Source organism: Macrotis lagotis, chromosome 8 (genome assembly GCF_037893015.1).
Source record: "Macrotis lagotis isolate mMagLag1 chromosome 8, bilby.v1.9.chrom.fasta, whole genome shotgun sequence".
Classification (NCBI taxonomy): Eukaryota; Metazoa; Chordata; class Mammalia; order Peramelemorphia; family Peramelidae; genus Macrotis; species Macrotis lagotis.
The window spans coordinates 134,330,800-134,350,424 of NC_133665.1; the positions used below are offsets into that span (position 1 = coordinate 134,330,800).

Sequence of the window (19,625 nt, forward strand, 5' to 3'; positions counted from 1 at the left end):
CACAAACCAACTTTTCACAATAAAAACATAGTTCAGAATTTTGTCTAAGGTCAATGTTTTTGTCTAATTATGGAAGTAAGATTCAAATGGAAATTTTGCTTTTTAAAGGATATTTACAATTAAAAAAATCAAGGTCAATGTTAAACATCATTTTTATCACTTTCTACAATGCTATAAATTTATTTTCAGGCTATTAGGAGATGGAGTAAATGGCCTCTCTGAGGAAAGAAAAATAAAGGAAATTGGCATTATGATATTATAGGAAAGGTGTACCCCCAACCCAAGATGAGATCCAAAGGAGGGTCCCTACAATCAACAGAAGGGAATCAAAGGATCTTTCCCCAATGTTCCAAGACAGAGCTAAGCATCCCTGAGTAGGGTCTAGTCACCAGTGGTACCTAGTCTCCAGAGGTCCATGACTTTATCTTCCTCTTTCAAATCAGAATGGGTATGCCTGAAAAAGCCAAGGAGACTCCATTCACTAATGTCCACACTGAATGGTTCGATCTTTTAGCTCTAGTATTATCACCATGAAGTGGAAATGCACTTAGAAAGAATAGAGGGAAGTAGTAAAACCCACTTCTCTAGTTATCAGTTAAAGACTTTATGAGACATACCAGGAACCCCCTGATGAAATTGTTAGGTCCATAATGTATGGAACAATCTTGTGGTGCAACATAAAAATAGATGCTTCTAGTATATCACATTCTAGAGGGGATATTAGACTTGTCTAAACTATATGTTGGCATAGTGAGTGCACATTAATTCACAGTGGATGCTCAATGAATATTTGTAATGATCAAATGAATGTTCATTATGTTAGATAAGTTCTTCCCCAACCCTGCAAATAAATATAAGCTAATTGGACAGATATATCAAGATCATTCCTGGATGGTTACATAGCAGGAACCATGGTAAGTAAGGATGATTGTAATTTTTCAAAGTGCCAACTTGGCCTGAATATTTGGTATAAATTCAAATTCTAAGTGCTCTACCCCTCCAACCCCCACTCCAACAAACTTTCAGAAAGAAATCCTTTGTTAATTATAAAACAAACATGTTTTCCTGCAGAATAAGGACTTTCTGTGATTGTCCCAGGTATAACAAAGACTCTTCAAACTGTGCTCTACACTGTTGAGAAGAGGATTATAACCATGGAGACTAAACAATTGGCATTAATTAAATGATATAAATTCTCTCTGGTGTCTAAATCACTTTTTGGTAATAGGTCAGATATATTAAATGCTCTTGGGTACCTAGGGCGCTAATAAAATTCGTGGTGACAACTACCTTCTGGTATAAGGAGGCCAGGCTTCCAGAGATCTCCTCCATCTAGAACACTGTCCTAAAATCCAGAATAAATGGGAGAAAAAAAGATCTCTGAGCAACATAGCTGTCACAAAGCCCACTTACTTGGTAAGGAAAGCTATAGCCACCTTCAGACCCTTAACCAGTCTACTGAGTTAGAATTGTGTATAAAGGTCACACTGTGGAGAAAAGTAGGCATGTGACTGGTGATCATAGAAGAAAGAGAGGGAAGATTATTAAAGTCTAGCAATTTGGGGCCATTTAGGTGAATTTGAATGAATAGCCTTACACAGCCTTCAGTGGCTTAAAAGGATCATTGTATTTCAATACAGCACAGTAACTGATACTCATAAGAATAAACCTGAATCATCAAGAAAAAGGTTAAATTATGTTCAGGGTATTCTTTAATAAGATATGGGAGCATAATTATCATAGAGAATATTCCTTGTGCCAAGGATAACTTTGCGGCACAAGAAAGTGAGTCTGCTTAAAATGAAAACCAACATTTCATAATAATTAGAGAAAAGAGTTTGACATTTTATCTTGGAAAATGAAATAAAAACTCTGGAAAATATGTTTTATCTTATGTATAGGTGCAGCTAACTGAATAAATCAATTTAGTCATCTCACTTAGGAAAAGAGATAAGATATCTTTATAGCTTAACCAAATGAGAACTAGTCTTAATCAACCAAACAATTTAAGTGAAGAGAAAATTAGTCCTGAAATGACTACTATTAAGAAGAATGTTCAGATTGGTTGAAGAAATTGAGTCATGTCCTGTGGGTCATCTATAAAACAGAACAGTTCAGAATCCAATTCCAATTTATTTAAGCACCCTGACAAGATTTGCATTCTAGTGAAGAGGGAAACAAGAAGAGAGTATTTCATTTCATTTCATGTCAACCAAGTCCCTAAACAAAAAATCTCTTGCAGATAAGGGAAAGCATTTGGTCTTTCCCCCAACCATGACAGGAGTATCTTGCAAACTTTGAAATACCAGCTTTTCTTATTGTCCCATGTTAGTAAAATATCTGTTTCTAATAACTGCTGAAGGCTAATTGATTCAACTGATAATCTTGATGGGAAACATGCCAAAATGGGAGTTTGAGTGGACAGTACTAGAAAGATTATTTTTCTTTTTAGATTTTTGCAAGGCAAATGGGGTTAAGTGCCTTGCCCAAGGCCACACAACTAGGTAATTATTAAGTGTCTGAGGTAGGATTTGAACTCAGATGCTCCTGACTCCAAGGCCGGGGCTTTATCCACTATGCAACCTAGCCACCCCTAGAAAGATTATTCTTAACCTTGTGATTTGTGAGGCATTGGTCATTTTGGAGAAAACTGTTCACTCACCTCTACTGCCCCCTCCCAAACTGACTGCACCTAAATTCCAATCCAAACTCCTATTGTGCTCTTTGGAATTCCTGTTCCATGACAAAATTCTCCCTTGCATCCTAGACCTCTTTCTTTCTCTTAGCTATCATTCAGAGCTGATTTCTCTTTGAGAATTGTGCATCATACGCTCCTCTATAGCACTTTCTAATCTTTCTAGCCTTCATACTGGTTCTGGAGGGGGCACTTCTAGGCTCTCCCTTTGCCTCCTTCATTCAATTTTCTTTCCTTTTTGAAGTCCACTCTATTAAAATTTTCAACCTGGTCAAAATTATGGTCACTACAGCATACTTCCCGGGTCATTCTCTCTCCTTTCTTAAAGAATTGAGTATTTGGCTTTCCACCTCCTTCTCTTAAATTGGACTTATATTAAGGGATCTTAATATGTTAATGCTAAATTTCCTAACTTCCTATTCTTTCATTCCCATATTCTATTTTTATATCGCAACTAGTCATATACTAGAGCTTGCCAGTACACACAAGTGTTCACTTTTCCAATGGGAAACTCTTTCTATATGATCATAATTTGTCATCTCTCCCTAGGCTTCAACTTTCCCATAGTTATCCTTCATTCTAATCAAGCCCTCTATTCCCTTCACCTCTCAGTATTACTCAGGTCATTAGTCTCAGCTTCATTTTCTTCTTTCTCCAACCTCAACATGATTGTTTGACACCATCTCAGATTTTTAATTTCATAGCCCCAGTTTTCCTTCTCTTTTCTTACAAACCTTAGTCCTAACTTACTTGGACCATTTGTCTCTTCTTTGCTTTAATTCATTATCTGCTGAATGAAGTTAGAGGAAGTCATAACTTTGCTGACTGAGCACATTATAAATTCATGTTTATCCATCCACAAGTGGGTACTCTTAGTAGCAATAGAATTCCTTTATTTCTACACAATTTAACTCCTATTTCACTCCTCCAGCCTCTAACAAAGAGGTGGCCTTTACACTCCTCAAGACCAACTCCTCTAGAGGAGCACTTAATCCCTTCCCCTCCAATCTTCTCATAGGAATGATCCTCAACTATCTTCAACCTCTCTTTATCAATTGGTTTCTTTTCTACTGCATTTAAATGTGCTCAAGCCTCCCCCATCCTCAAAAAACCATCACTAGGCTTTACTATCCCCACATGCCATTGTTTCATATCTCTACAATCCTTCTTAGTCCAAGGCATTGAAAAAAACTGTTTACAGTTGCTGCCTCCTCTTTCCTCTCACTTCATACTTTGCATTCTGGTTTCTAATGTCTTTGCTCAACTGAAAATGTTCTCTCCAAAGTTACTAGGGATCTCTTAATTGCCAAATCTGACAGTATTTTCTCAATCCCAATCTTTCTTGATTTATCTGCTGTATCTGACACTGCTAACTACCCTCTCCTAGATATTTTTTCCTCCCCAGGTTGTTGTGATACTATTCTTTCATAGTTCTCTTCTTCCGTCCATATTTCCTTTGCTGGTTAATTGTTCATATTATCTCCTCTAACTGTGAGTGATCTCCAAGACTCTCATCTCTTCTGTCTCTCTATACTGTCTTGATAAACACATGAACTCTCAAAGATTTAATGAAGACTCACAGACATTATAAATATATGTAAAGATGTCTTTGTATTTCTATATCTATATCCATACCTATATCTATCTAGTATCTTCCTTGACCTTAAGTTCTGACTGTTGGACTATGGCTATTGGACATTTCAGCTGAATGTCTGATGATCTCTCTAATTCAACAAATTTAAAACGGAATTTATTGTCTTCCCTATTAAATCCTCCCCTCTTTTCAAATTTCCCCATTTCTACTGAAGGCACCATCATTCTTCCAATGTTTCAATTTCATATTCTTGGCATTCTTCTGGACTTTCCCAAATATTCTCTCTCCCCACATATTCAGTGAATTGCCAAATCTTGTTGTTTTTCACTTCCATAACACCTCTTGCATTCAACCCTTTCTTTCCTTTCAAACAGCTACTATCTTAGTTCAGGTCCTCTTCACATCTCACCCAGATTACTACAATGGTTTCTTATTGGTCTCCCTGCCTTAAGTTTCTCTACCCTCTAGACCATATCACATAAGGTTGCCAAAGTAATTTCCCTTAAGTGCACAACTCGCCATTTGGTTCTTTAAACTTAAAGTCTAAAATACAAACTCCAAATTTCTATTTACTTATGATTATATTGTATATCTATTTCATATGTACTCCTCTCTCTAGTTGGAATGTAAACTACTTGTGAACAGGGTTTGTGGACAGTGTCTAGCCAAAAGAAAGCACTTAATAAATATAGTTTGATTGATAGATTGATTGATTGGTCTGTCCTGTACTGAGAGGTTTTCCTCCTGGAATTCACCAAACCAGTGAAATCTCAAGTTTAATCTAAAACAAAACACAACCTCATAATTACAGGGATTTGGATATTGATGAGATTATGAGGAACCTCTCTGTATATATATATATATATATATATATATATATATATATATATATATCTTATATATATATATCTTAGAGATGTATTCTTTTTTTTTAGAAACAGTATAAAGAGGGGAAAGCAACCTTGAATTTATCTTGAGCTTTATAGTTTACTTAAGTGGCACAGTGGATAGAGTACTAGCCTTGCAGTCAGGAGAACCTGAGTTCAAATCTGGTCTCAGACACTTAATAATTGCCTAGCTGTGTGACCTTGGGCAAGTCACTTAATCCCATTGCCTTAAATAAATAAAAATTAAAAAAAATAAATATATAGATTACTTAGAAGGAACTTCTCATTCTCTAATGATACTGAATAATTCAATTGCTTCTGTTCTATTGCTAGAGAATATAGATTTTATATTCCATGTATCAGTGATCTATTATTTATAACAAGAAGAATATAAACTTTTATGAGCAGAGGTTTTCATACTTACTTTGAATCCTACTGCATGAAATGTCTTGATAGATAATAAATGTTGGATGAATAATAACCTTGTTTGGCCCAGAAGAGAGATAAGAAAATAGACCTCCTTTCTGTTCAGAAGTAGGAGACTAAAGATGTAGAACACTGAATATGTAGTTAGGTTTGTTTCTAGATATGTTGATTATTTTTACTGGGCTGTTTTATTCCTCTTTTGAAAAATTCTTTGTTGCAAAGGATGGTTCATTGGGTTAGAGAAGGGAAAGGAATGTCTTTGGAAATGAAAGTGAAGTAAAGACAATAGATATTAATTTATTTAGTTAATTAAACTTTAAAGAAGTTTTAAAGTATAGACTACATAATGAGCAATTTGAATGTAGAGCCCTCTGGGAATTCAAGTACCACAATAGCTAAAATTTATATAGCACTTTGGGCAGCTGGATGGCACAGTGTATAGAGTGCTGGGAGCTAGAAAGATTCCTCTTCCTGGGTTCAAATCTGGTCTCTGACACTTACTAGATGTGTGTCCCTGGGCAAGTCATTTAATTCTGTTTGGCTCAGTTTCCTCATCTGTAATATGAGTAGGAGTAGAAAATGGCAAACCACTCTAGGATCTTTGCCACCTTAAATGGACCATAAAGAATCAGATTTGATTGAAAAGTGACTCAATAACAATACCAAAATATAATACTTTAATGTTTACAAAGAGCTTTACATGTTATCTCATGTGATGCTTAGAATAACTATGAGGTAGATGCTATAACAACCTTCACTTTAAAGATGAGAAAATGGTGGCAAAGAGTGGTTAAGTATCTTGTCTACCAAAGGTCCCAAAGCTATTAATATTTGAACCAAAACTTTTATTCAAGTCTTCCTAACATCATATGTAGCATTCTATTCACTATTTCATCAAACTTCTTCTATACTCCTTTTCAACTTCCCTCTTATAACTTAAAACACTATCTGCTCACCACCTCTACACACTAGAACCTTCCATTTGAATCATAACCCTGATACTAAAATAGTTTTTTTCCCCATTGAATTAATCTTTTGACATTATATATGTATGCAGGCACGAATACTCATGCATCCTTTCTTCTCATTCCAAAAATGCCCCTTCTTCCTCTTCCATTTTGCGGAGGTCTGCTTTCATTCACACATCTCCTGATGCATCTTCTCCTCAAGCTTTCTAGGCTCTTGCTGCCTCCTTTTTCCCACTTCCTACACAGGACTAATTTTGAATTTTAATACTGTTTTCTTCTAGTCATTTGTGTTTTTTCCCCCCCTCCCAATTAAGTTCTCACAGCATAGAGAACATCTTTGGCCTTCTGTTCCAATGACATGTTTTGTAACTCCAATTTTTTAAAATATGGATTGTAACTATTCATGATTTTCATATTACTATATTATTATCATATGACCAATGATGAAATCCAAGAAATTAAAAATTAATTTGGCATTATAGAGGATAGGGGAATAGACTTGGGATTTCATTAAAATGGGGAATTCCCAGAAGAGAAAATTTCTTCTTTCTTCTACAAATGCAGGTATATGTCTTCTTGGTATCAGATAATCTTAAACTGGGACACAGAGATGTAAATGACATGGCTAGAATCACACAGATGGTATATGCCACGGTATATAAACCAGGTCTTCCTGGCTCTGAGGCTAATTTCTAGTCACAATGTCACAGTCTCTCATACCCTCCTTCAAACCAAACCACTAGGATTATAAAGCCAACTTTTCATTTCTCAGGCTTCTCAGGGAAGAGGGAACAAAATAGATATTCCAGAAATCAATGCCTTATTCAATCCCCATTGTTACTAATAATTGAATACCCCTTCTCCAACCAACACTTCTACCAGATCTATTGAAAAACAAACTAACAAAAACCCCTTGGGTAATAGGAATTGTAGATTCTTTAATTTCCCTGGTTCCTAAGTGAAATGACAAGTAAGCAGGAGGGGGAAAGGAAAGGAACTTGAATCTACAAACTGGATAATCAACCCTAATTCTGAGAATTGATTAAAGACATGGACTGGATCTTAACCATGAAGTCTTCTGTCTCTCAACAAGGATTACATGACCAGGGACCACAAGATTTTTAAGTTTGGCTTATTGCTAATATATAAAGGACAGTTCTTGTGAGGGACACATGAGGTAGTCCATTCTATTGGAAGGAGTACTTGCTTGTAATCAGAGGATTAAGATTGGAATCTGGCTGTCATCACTTAGTAGCTGTATAATCTTGGGCAAAGCCCTTCTCATTTCAATGGACATGAGGGCAAAAAACCAAGAGTTGTAAAATGGAGGCAGATTCCATTCTTTTCTCCTTCTCTAGGATGAATAGTCTTTCCATTTTGCTTAGGCCAAGCATTTAATTCAGCTCTGTCCAAGCAAAATGGAGGCAGATTCCATTCTCTTCTCCTTCTCTAGGATGAGTAGTCTTTCCATTTTGCGTAAGCCAAGCATTTAGTTCAGCTCTGTCCCTCCCTTTAGGAGGCTCCATGTTCAGGTTCTTTATCAACTGAAACCTTATTAAAATTTCTATTTCATTTAATAGCTGCAAGAATCCCTTTTGTCTTTCAGTTGTTTCAATACGATTAATTCTTAATTTCACTGACTCATAGGAGAAACCTTTAAAGGCTATCTCTTCCAATTCCCACATTTTATAGATGAGTAGTTGATGCCCAGAAAGAGAAGAGAAGTGATTTGTCCAAAGTGGGATTCACACCCAGGTCAATTAATAAGCACTGATTTATTGATATACCAGACAATGTGGTACTACAGATGCTAGAATTATCAATGCATTAATGAAACAGCTCCACCCCTCAAAGATCTTACATTTATTCAAGGGAGACCAAATACAAAAATACATCTAAATAAATTTGGAATATATTCAAAATATAATAATATATTTAGGATAAATTTTTAAGGAGAGAGGATTGGCAGAAGGCAGCTTGGAGGCTCAGCAGTTAAGAGTGCTGCGCTTGGAGTCAGGAAGACCTGAATTCAACTCTGACCTCAAAAACTTATCTAGCTGAGGAATCATGGACAAGTCATTTAGCTTGTATTTATCTAAATCCACTGGAGAAGGAAATGGCAAAGCATTCAAGTATCTTGGCTTAGCAAATCACATGGACAGAATTTATTTTCTGTGGCCCACAAGGTACCAAAGAGTCAGACCCAACTCAACAATAACCACAAGAACAGAGGGATAAGAGTCAGAGGATGAGGTTAATGTAGTAAGTGGCACTCCAGCAGAATTTTAAAGGAATTCAGGAGGTGGAGGGGAGGAGGGGGTCCTTTCTAAAGATGGAGATTAGCCAGGATAAAGTCACAGGGATAGGATTATTGTGGGAAAGCTGATTTGGCTGGTCTTTAGAGTATGGGAAGGGGAATCATATAGAATAACATTGAAAAATAGTTTGGCACCAGGCTTGTGAAAATCTTTAAAAGTCAAACAAAGGAGCTTCTATATTTAGTTTTAGAGTTAATAGCGAACATTGGAGTTTTTTGAATGGGGAAATCAAACAATTAATTAGACTTTTTTAGGAAAATCACTTGATTAGTCATGGGATGGATTGGAGAGGGGAGAAATGAATTAGGAGCTAATCGTCTAAGGGAAAGGTGATGTTCTCATCACCTTTTTTTGAACTAGGTAGTGTCAATATGAGGACCAGAAAAGGAAGGGTGCAAGAGATGGTGTAGAAATGAAAAATAACCCAATTTGGCAACTGATTGGATAGGTCATGTGTGAATGTGAAGAGTTGCTAATCAGAGTTACTGGAAGTGCAGTGATTGATGATTGAAAGAAATATGGTGGTTTGGTAGTGGAGTGGGTTTGGTAAGGAAAGATAGTGGAGTTTGGCTTTGGAGTAGAATTTGAGGTGCCTATCGAATATCCAATTGGAACTAGCCAATGGACAACTAGAGATAAGTGAATGAAGTTCAGGATGTTGGCAAGGCTGGAAATCTAGATTTAAGAATCAGATATATAGAAAAATTAACCAATACCAAGGGAGTTGATGAAGTCGCCACTAGTGAGAGATTAGAAGAGGGACAGAGTCTTGGGAAATACCCACAATTACTGGGCCTGTTATAGATGATGAACTAGGAAAGGAGACTTAGAAGGGGTAGTCAGGAAGGTAGGAGGAGAACCTAGAAACAGCAACATTACAAAGACTCAGAGAGGAGAAAGTAGCAAGGTTTTGATCAATCTTGTCAAACTAGAGTTGGGTTCCTAACTCTAAATCCCACTGTATCGAACTACCTTCTAAATGATCCAAGGTTAAAAAAAGCAAACACTCAGATAATTAAATAATTGATCTCAAGCTTATTTCTAAGTCTGTACAAAAGGATTTTCCTTTTTTATTAACAAATGTTTGGTTAAACTGTTGTTGTTCCTTGCTGAGTCTTATCTGTCACCCTACAATTGTTGGAATAAGTTGACCATTGCAATCAAATTAGTTTGGTCACTTTTTCCTCCACATATCATACTTACTTCTGCTACTATGACTTTGCTCAAGCTATTCCCTGGCCTTAGGTCTCCAAAGTCTAAAAAATACAATATGGATACACAGGAAACTCAGCAACCAACTCAGGTTTTTAGAACATGTTTGCACATGTTGAAGCAAGATCAGGAAATGGAAGATGGTATATATAGTATATATATATATATATTATATATATATACATACATATATATAAATCTGGAAAAACAGAATTTGAATTCTTCACAGGTGAGAAAAATGTAGTATAGCAAAAGAATTATTTTTAAGAAATACTGGGGAAAAAGGAGGGTTAAAGAAGATTCAGTATGATCACAATGAAAACTGATGTGAAAGAGAAGCAGAAATTCTTCTTTAGCTCCTGGTTTTTCTGCTGAGGAGGAACATGATAAAACAAAAATAACTAATGGGAGATAGTTAGGTGATGAAGTGGCAAGAGCACTAGATTTGCAGTCAGAAAGATTTGAGTCTAAATTTGATCTCAGACAGTACTCACACAACCCTAAATGCATATATATATATATATATATATATATATATATATGTAACATATGTATATATGCTACATATGTATATGTATATATATGTTACATGTGTGTATATATAATATTAACAATATAACCCTAAATGTATGTGTATATATGTATATATTTTCACATATATGTATGTGTATGTGTGTGCGCGCTAAACAATACTACCACAACTATAAATGTGTTGTGTATATTTGGATATAGTAAATGTAGGACTTTGTTTTGCTGCATTTTTGTAAGAGGAATTTTGTTTTTCCTGCTTTATCAGTGTGGGGAAGGGGAGGTAGGAAGAAGAGAAGGCATACCTTTATGAAAATAAAATAAAATTTAATTAAAAAAAAGGAAGTAGTAATCATAGTGAGCCAGCACAGTTTCATCAAGAGCAGGACGTCAAACTAATTTCATTAAAGAAACATACACATAAGATTACTAAGCTGTTAAATCAGAGGAATGTTGCAGATGTAATTTACCTAGATTTTAGCCAAGCTTCAGACAATGTTTCTCAGGCTGCTCTTGTCAAGAAATAGTACAGTGGATTTAGAAGTGACTGAACGGGCACATCCAAAGAGTTTGAAGACAACTTGGAAAAAGGTCTCTAGTGGAGTGCCCTAAGATGCTATCTTTGGTCTTTCACATTTTTTTTTCTTTCCTTTTTTTTTAAGGTTTTTGCAAGGCAATGGGATTAAGTGGCTTGCCCAAGGCCACACAGCTAGGTAATTATTAAGTATCTGAGGTCAGATTTGAACTCAGGTACTCCTAACTCTAGGGTCGGTGCTCCATCCACTGCTTCACCTAGCTGCCCAGGTCTTTGACATTTTCATCAGAGACTCAGATATAGGTAATGGAAATGGTTCAAAGCAGGGAGAGATGGCTAATACACTGTGTGAAGAGTCAAGGATCCTTGAAAAGCTAGACTGTTAGGTTAAATCTGTTAAAATAAAACTTGGAAGGGATAGATGTAAAGTCTAACACGTGCTTAAAAACTTGAATTCAAAATTACAAGATCAGGGAAATATGATTAGATGGAAGTTTAGAAAAGTTCCAAGGATTTTGATGTGCTGCAGTTTAGGAAACTACTCCAAAACCAAACTCCTTTATTTTTCCTTACCAAACCCACTCCTCTACCAAACCACCATATTCCTTTCAATTTCAAGTTTACAAATATTCCACGATCTGTGGAATACCTCAAGGAGGACAATCAGGGATAGTGAAAAACATTCCATCTACATCCCATGAGGATGAGCTGAAGGAACTGAAATGTTGAATGTGGAGAAGGGAATACTCAAGAGATATTTGAGAACCATCATGAGGAAATGGATTAGCCTTGTTATGTTTTGACCTAGTGGTCAGAATAAAGAGAAATGAGTAAAAGTTGCAAAGAGATGAATTTAAGCTTAATCTCTGAAAAATCTTTCTAACAATTAGAGTGGAATAGGTTGCCTCAGGAGGTATTGGGGTCCTTCTCACTGGAGATTGGGAAACAGAGGTTGAATGATCATATGGGAACATAATGGAATGATGGTCATATTAAGAATTTCAGGTATGGACTAGGTCTAGATCAGAATTCTTTTTTTAATGCTATTTTATTTTATTTTTTCCAATTACATTCAAAGAATTCAACATTCATCTTTTTTGTAAGATTTTGGGTTCCTCATTTTTCTTCCTCCCTTCCTTCCCTCCCCCTCCCCACAAGATCAAGTTATCTGATTATAGATTATATATGTACAATCATTTTAAACATACTTTCATATTAGTCATGTTGTGAAAGAAGAATCAGATCTAAGGGGGAAAACCATAAGAAAGAAAAAAACCATAAAACAAGTTTAAAAAAGCAAAAATAGTATGCTTTGGTTTGCATTCATATTCCATAGTTTCTAAACTAGGTGTGAATGGCTTTTTTTTTTTATCACAAGTCTTTTAGAATTGTCCTTGAACTCTGAATGCTGAGAGGAGTTAAATACATCATAGTTGTAGATTAGAGGGGGGTTAGAGGAGGCAAATGGAGTTAAGTGGCTTGTTTAGGCCACACAGCTAGGTAATTATTAAGTCTGAGACTGGATTTGAACTCAGGTACTCCTGACTCCAGGGCCGGTGCTCTATCCACTGCACCACCTAGCTGCCCCTAGATTAGAGTTCTTAAACCTCTTTTTTTTTTTGTGCAATGGAACTCTTTAGAGTCTAACAAAGGCTACAACCTTTTCTCAGAATATTTTTAAATTATTGAAAGAAAAGCAAATGTTCAGGTAAATGGTAGAGAAAATAATACATTTGCCATTCAAGTTCATGGATATCCTGAAATCTATTCATGGAGTCCAGAGGTTCTTGGTGACCCCAGGTTAAGAACCTTTGGTTTAGATAGCTGTTCAGTTTCCATCCAACTATAAAACTCTGAAAATCAACCCCTTCCAATTCTGACATTCTATGTTCCTGGTTCAATTTCTTATGGTATTGATCTCCACTATTAGCATAGATGATTGTATTAGGACTTATGAGGTCACTTTTTGCTGACAAGAAATCTAGACAAAGACACATTCCCAGTTTAATATTGTCAGTCTGTATCTTTCTCATCTCCTTCCATATCTTTTAGTCCACTTTAGAGTATCATTAACAAAAATTGCTTTTATTAAGACAATAGACTTTTATCAATTGAAACAATACATGCATAGGGCTTTGTAAAACCACCAGGCACATATAAATTAATACATGTGATTCAACTTAACCTACCTAGTTTCTAGAAAACAAGAGAATAACACTACAACAAATTCTACTTGCCCTTGCTTATGATACAAAAGGAAAGAAGAGTTTTTCATTTTACTGAGATGAAAAGCTAGAGAAAAGAAAAAGTGGTTATATTATCAGTTAAAAAAATCTTTTTCTCCTTACCCAGAACATAAATCTCACTGTTGACTACCGCAGTACTGAATCGGTATTTAGAGTACTTCATTGGTGCTCGCTCTCTCCATTGATCTTGACCAGGGTCATACTGCAACAGTCGGTTGCTTAATCGATCAGGTTCATCATCAGGGAGATCCATCTGTATGAAATATGACAACTATATAACAACTTACCATTTAGAGATGGATGTGAGAACACGAATGCAATTAATCAAACTGGACAGCCAAGTAGATAAATAGCATGAGCTGAAGTGACTCAGACTCACTAAAATTCACCAACTCTCCATGACGTGTGGTTATAAGTGCACTGTCAAGAGCAGATGAATTTATATCTTAGCCCAGTGGGGCTGAGATGCTAGGTTAAAACAAACAAGCTGTGATTATAACACTGTCATAACATAGTTGTGGTTTTTTTTTGTGAAGCAGCAACTGAGTCTTAAAAATGAAGCCAAACTTCTTCAGCCAATTTTTTAAAGCACATATCTATTTTGTTAAACTATAGAGTAGTGGCTTTGAAGACGGGACCTGAAAGGCAAAACTTCCATATTGCAAAAGGTTTCTTCTTCATATACTAAATCTATTTAGGCAAATCTATTTAGGCAAAAATATTTTGTTTTAAAAATTTTCTATACACTTTCAACTATAATTTCTCATAACTGGAATTTATTAAACAGAAAGACTTTTTTAGTGTTTGACTAAAAATTTTGTACACCTTGGCTCTATTGTTTATACATTCCTCAAGGAAAGAAATTGTCCTTTCTGTTATGGAAGAATGTGCCATGAATGCTGTAGGACCTGAATAAGTATGGAATTGAAGAAAGAAGGTCTCATTTTAGTGACTGTGAGTGTCTGTCTAGACTTTTCAATCCTGGGATTATGTTTGAAATTCAGAGGGCAAAGGGAAGCATAATGAAATTGTTAGGGCCCCGGTTGAAGTTAAGGATCACATATAAAGGCCACAAATGCATTGGAGAAAGGCTCTACAATCTGTCATCCACTACTGTATGGAGCACACTCATATTCAGTAACAAACATCTTAGTCATTATAGAAATAAGAAAATAGGAAGAATAAGTATTTGTTGAATGAATGCTGAACAACAAAAAAACTATTTCTTTTATGTCTAGCTCATAACATAAATTTTAAAAGAAAGTCTCTATCTTTATTTCTATCCATTAGCAGTTTGAATCACAAGTTCTGACCCATGAATCAACAACCAGGGATAAATGGATTACATGTCTAAATAATTTCTAATTATTCATGTTCACTTACTTTCATCAAGGACACACTAGCTATCAAGCTAGTTGAATAGCTATATCTTCAGAGGCTATATTGAGGCTCCATTATACTTCACAGACCTGGCTGGGCTTTCAAATCTAAGGGTTTTTCAACCAAATTTTTTTTCTTGTTTAAGGACAATGGATATGTCTTAGGAAAGCTGTCTTCAAATTTAATTTTTGTAAATTAAATAAATATCTAAAATACACTAAATGGAGATTATTATGTAAAATGACATTGTGGTGAATCCTTAGATAAAGTGTTCTTTTGTGAAATGAATAATCATCTCATAATTTTTTTGTAAATCTGGATTTTGAGAATTTACTTAAAGTGAAAGTTATTTATAATCTCTTTTGAAGTAATATAGAACTTGGGGTGGGGGAATAAGAAGTAGGTGCCTAGTTGAATAACAGACTGTTGCATAATAAAGTTCTACATTTCTGCTTTTTAAAGCCAAAGATTCTATGCAAACCAATATGTTAAATGCATTCTTATTCTAAATTTCCTTCTTTATTTAACTATTCGATCTCTTTTTTAGCAAAAGAATAGATCCTGAATTGTTTTTCTGAAGCTTTGTCATGGAAATTCTGATTATAATTGCTGTTTTAGGTGATGATTAGTTAATAATTTTAGTTATAATGAACTTGAGAAGCCTTGAAAATGAGCTAATATGAAGTCTATGTGGTTGTTCAGTTGTTTTTTTCTGAAAACTCCCTTTAGGGTTTTCTTGATAAAGATTCTAAAGTGGTTTGCCATTTCCTTCTCCGGTTCAATTTGCAGATTAGGAAACTGAGGCCAACAGGATTAAGTGACTTCCCTAGGGTCACACAGTTAATAAGCACCACCTAGCTGCCTTATGAAGACTATATAACACTTTTCAAATTCAGAATATAAAATGTGGTAAGATTAAAACTTTTGTGATTCACGGTGGTTAAGTGGTCAAATTGAATCTTTTTTTGAATAAGACAATATTAAAAGTTTTTCAAGTCTATTGGGGAACAAAATATTAAGACAGAAATAAATTATCTTTATTGCTTGTCATACATGTCTTCATTAAATCTGAGTCAGAAGGTTAGAAAAATCTGACTTTCAACAAATCTTTCCCACAGGCTTGCCTTTGAGGTTAGGCATGGTTATCATTAAGTCCTGTTGATATGTAACCCTATGGGGAAGATGGGTCAGTAGTCCTCTTTCCCACTAGTCCTTCCTGGGGAAAGGAAGGAAGGTAAGGCATGAAGTATATGGAACTGTTTACAAAACAAAATCTTGTCCAAGAGGAGAAGCAGCATATTAGGGTGAAAAAAGCACAGATTTGGGAGTTCTGATCCCAACTTGCCTCTAAAGCCAGTTGTCTGATTGTAGATAAGTCACTTCACCTAATTTATTTTATTTAAAAGGATCAGGTAAATGGCTAGGGAGAGAGATGGAATGGATTATACTAAGAAGATACAGTCATGTGAAGAAACTCAGGGTGGTAGAGACCATTGGATGAAGATCAATGAAGGCAGAAACATAAGTTATATTATCATTGTCATATACTATAGACCACCAGGTTAGAAAGAAGAAATAGATGAAGAGTTTGGGAGACAGATCACAAGCCCATCATGGAGTAGAATTTAGTAGTAGATCTGGAATCTATGGGAGCTCTCTTTCTGTCAGGAGCAATTCAACTAATAATTTCCTCACTTTTCCTCCATGATGATTTCTTCCTTCAAAAGGTATAGGAACCAATAAGGGGAAATATCTATTCTGGATCTGAGTATCTTCCAAAAAGAAAATTTGGCCAATGGGGGTGGAAAAGTTGGGAAGAGTGGGAAAAAGTGTTTATTCAACCTTTCAGTTTTTCATAAAGAAGAAGAGGTCTGACAATCTGACATTTACCCAGGCTTTTGGGAGAGTAGGTTCCAAAGCATTTAGAAAAATAATAGGAAGAATTCCAGAAACAAAATTTCTACAGAATTTAGTCTAAGAATGAAAGTCTAAAGCCAAAAAAGAGAAGCAATTTCATTGGACAGGAATAGGCAGATTGGTCTAAAGAGACTGATATAGATCCATAGAGAAATGCTTGACCAATTTAGATGGAAAAAAAACACACACATCTGGAATATGTCTCTCATATATCTATACTCATATCTATATATCTATATGATGATAGGCACCCAGGGCAAGTAATAGAAGGTGAATGAGAAAGTATGTATGGTTCTGACCAGTTTTATAAAAAATATCAGGAGCATTAAAATTTAGAATGGTAAAGAAAGCTAAAGAAGACAAAAAACAATTTTTAAGCTATTTTGGAAATCAAAGAATGATTAGGATCATTGTTCAGGGTGGATGGAATGATGATAACATATTACATAGAGAAAACAAAGATGCTTAGATTATAATTTTATTTTCTTTGCCAAGAAAAATTATATTTGGGCTGAAAATAGTAAAACAAAAATAGTTAACAGGGCTGTTACCCAAGACAAAAACACAGAAAATAAGAGGATCTAGTTGTCCTTGATAAGTTTAAGTTACTGGACAAAGATGTATCCTAGATTATAGAAAGAAATGACAAATGACATTGCTGCAAAAGTCAGTGATCTCTGAAAGATCATGATGAATAGGAGAGGTGTTAGAGGACTGGAGAACGACAAGATATCTTGATTATTTAAAAAAGGGGTGGATAAAGAGTGGAGTTATTTTGATTTTGTTTCCTGGGGAAATGCTTTAACAGTTTATTAAAAAGATTGTTCATGAACATCTAGATAAGGAAGTAGTGAACCTAATGAACCCAATAAACTCATCAAGAATAGATTACAAAAGGCTAGATTCATATTCATATTTTTAACAAGATCTTATTGTTGTTTTTAGTCATTTTGGTTCTCCTTGACCCCATTTGGGGTTTTCTTGGCAAAGATACTGGAGTGGTTTTGCCAATTTTATTTCCAAATCATTTTACAGATGAGGGTTAAGTGATTTGCCCAGGATCATACAGCTAGAGTCTGAGGTCAGATTTGAACTCTAGATTATAAAATGAGGGAATGTGGTATACAACAGTTTACTAAGATTTTAGAAAAGCATTTAACAAAGTTTCTCAAACTATTCCTGTGGAAAAGATGGAGAGATGAGAGCTAGACATTAGCATAGTACATTCAGAACTTATTGACCAGCCAGATCCTAATTAGTTTAATAATTTGATGTCAACTTAGATGTTATTGACAGTTTAATATCGGGGCGGAGCCAAGATGGTGGTGTGAAGGCAGCATTTCCTAAGAACTCTGACTCCCCAAACCCCCAAAAAACAAAGGATGGCTCTAGTCAAAATTTAGAGGAGCAGAACCCACAGAAAGACTGAGTGATACCATTTTCCCAGTCCGAGATAATTTAGGACTTCTCAGGAAAGGTGTGTTTCACCAGGACAGGGGGTTGGGAAAAAAGCCATGGTGAAGCCTAGCCCAGCCCAGCCCAGAGATCATCCACAGCAGCTTGAAGGGGTGGTGAGAGAACTCTGGTGCACCTGGGTGAATGTGGAGTGAGGAGCACGACCGCAGAATCTGCAGTGAGAATTGGGAGAAATCAGCCTGCACCCCCAGAGATGGTAAGGGAAGTCTGCAGAGATTTCTTTGCCCTCCCTGGGGTAGGACTCTGCTCTTTGTCTACACTCAGACCCAGGTTTCAGTTTGGGCTTCCTTACTAAATAACCAAGCTGGGTGCCTCCTTATAGCCCCAGGGCAGAGAGAAGTACTGGGTCATCAACCTATCAAAGCACAGGCTACAGAGCTTAAGAACTTGGAGGAATACAAGTCCTAGTAGGGTGTCTCCCCCCAAAAAAACCCTAAAGCCTTGGAAGTGCTGTAAATTAGTCTTGGGCTGAGGAAATGAGTAAACAACAGGAAAAAGAAGAGTTACTTTAGTCCCATGGAAGATCAAACAAAACACATACTCAGATGGAGACAAAATTGAAGCTTCCATATCTAAAACCTCCAAGAGAAATAGAAAATGGGCTTAGACTATGGATGAGTTTAAAAAAGACTTTGAAAAGCAATTAAGGGAAGTGGAGGAAAAATTGGGAGGAAAAATAAGAGCGATGCAGAAAAATCATGAAAACCAAATCAAAAGCTTGGTGAAAGATATACAAAAAAATACTGAAGAAAAAACAGTTTAATATCATCCTGGAAGAAGGTCTCTAGTGGAGTTGCCCAGGAAGTGGCACTTGGTTTTGTTCTGTTTCATATTTTAATCAGTGATTCAGATAAAACCATAGTTAATATGCTTATCAAATTTGTAGATGAACTGGTTAATAGAGTTAGGAACCCAAAAGATCTTGATAAGCCAGAATATCGGGCAGACTTTAACAAGATCTTATTAAAGGTAAAATCTTGTACTTGAGTTTGAAAAATAAATACTACAAGCAAATATTGTGGAAGAAGTGGCAACATAAAATTTTTCTGAAAAAGATATGTGGGTTTTAGTAGATTCAAGTTCAGTATGAATAGATAGGGTAATATAAAAGCCAAAAAAAAGTCCAATGTGATTTTTTTTTTTAATAGAAAGAAAATCCCAATGTCTGTAACTGGGGAAGTGCTACTGCTTCTATGCTCTGGTCTAGCTGAATCACATTTGGATCACTACTGTATGTAGTTTGGATGCTCTGCTTTAGCAGTGATAGCAGTAAGATGGGAAGTAACTAAAATTGTGAAGGCTCTTGAACTCCTGCTCATCAAAGTACAGTTGAAGGAATGATGATACTTAGCTGGTGGTATTTATCTTGGAGAAAAGAAGACTTAAAGGAGCAATGATGGCTTTTGAAATATTTGAAGGGTTTTCACATCAAAGAGGGTTTAT

General features: G+C 35.7%; 1 protein-coding gene across 1 annotated transcript in view; it reads right to left on the minus strand.

Annotated features, from left to right (window-relative positions):
- Nucleotides 1-19,625, minus strand: part of KBTBD12 (kelch repeat and BTB domain containing 12) — an 81,264-nt gene that overhangs the window by 40,393 nt on the left and 21,246 nt on the right. The window contains exon 4 of the mRNA XM_074198423.1: nt 13,512-13,662. Coding sequence (XP_074054524.1) covers nt 13,512-13,662 — 151 coding nt within the window. The remainder of the gene's footprint in view (nt 1-13,511; nt 13,663-19,625) is intronic.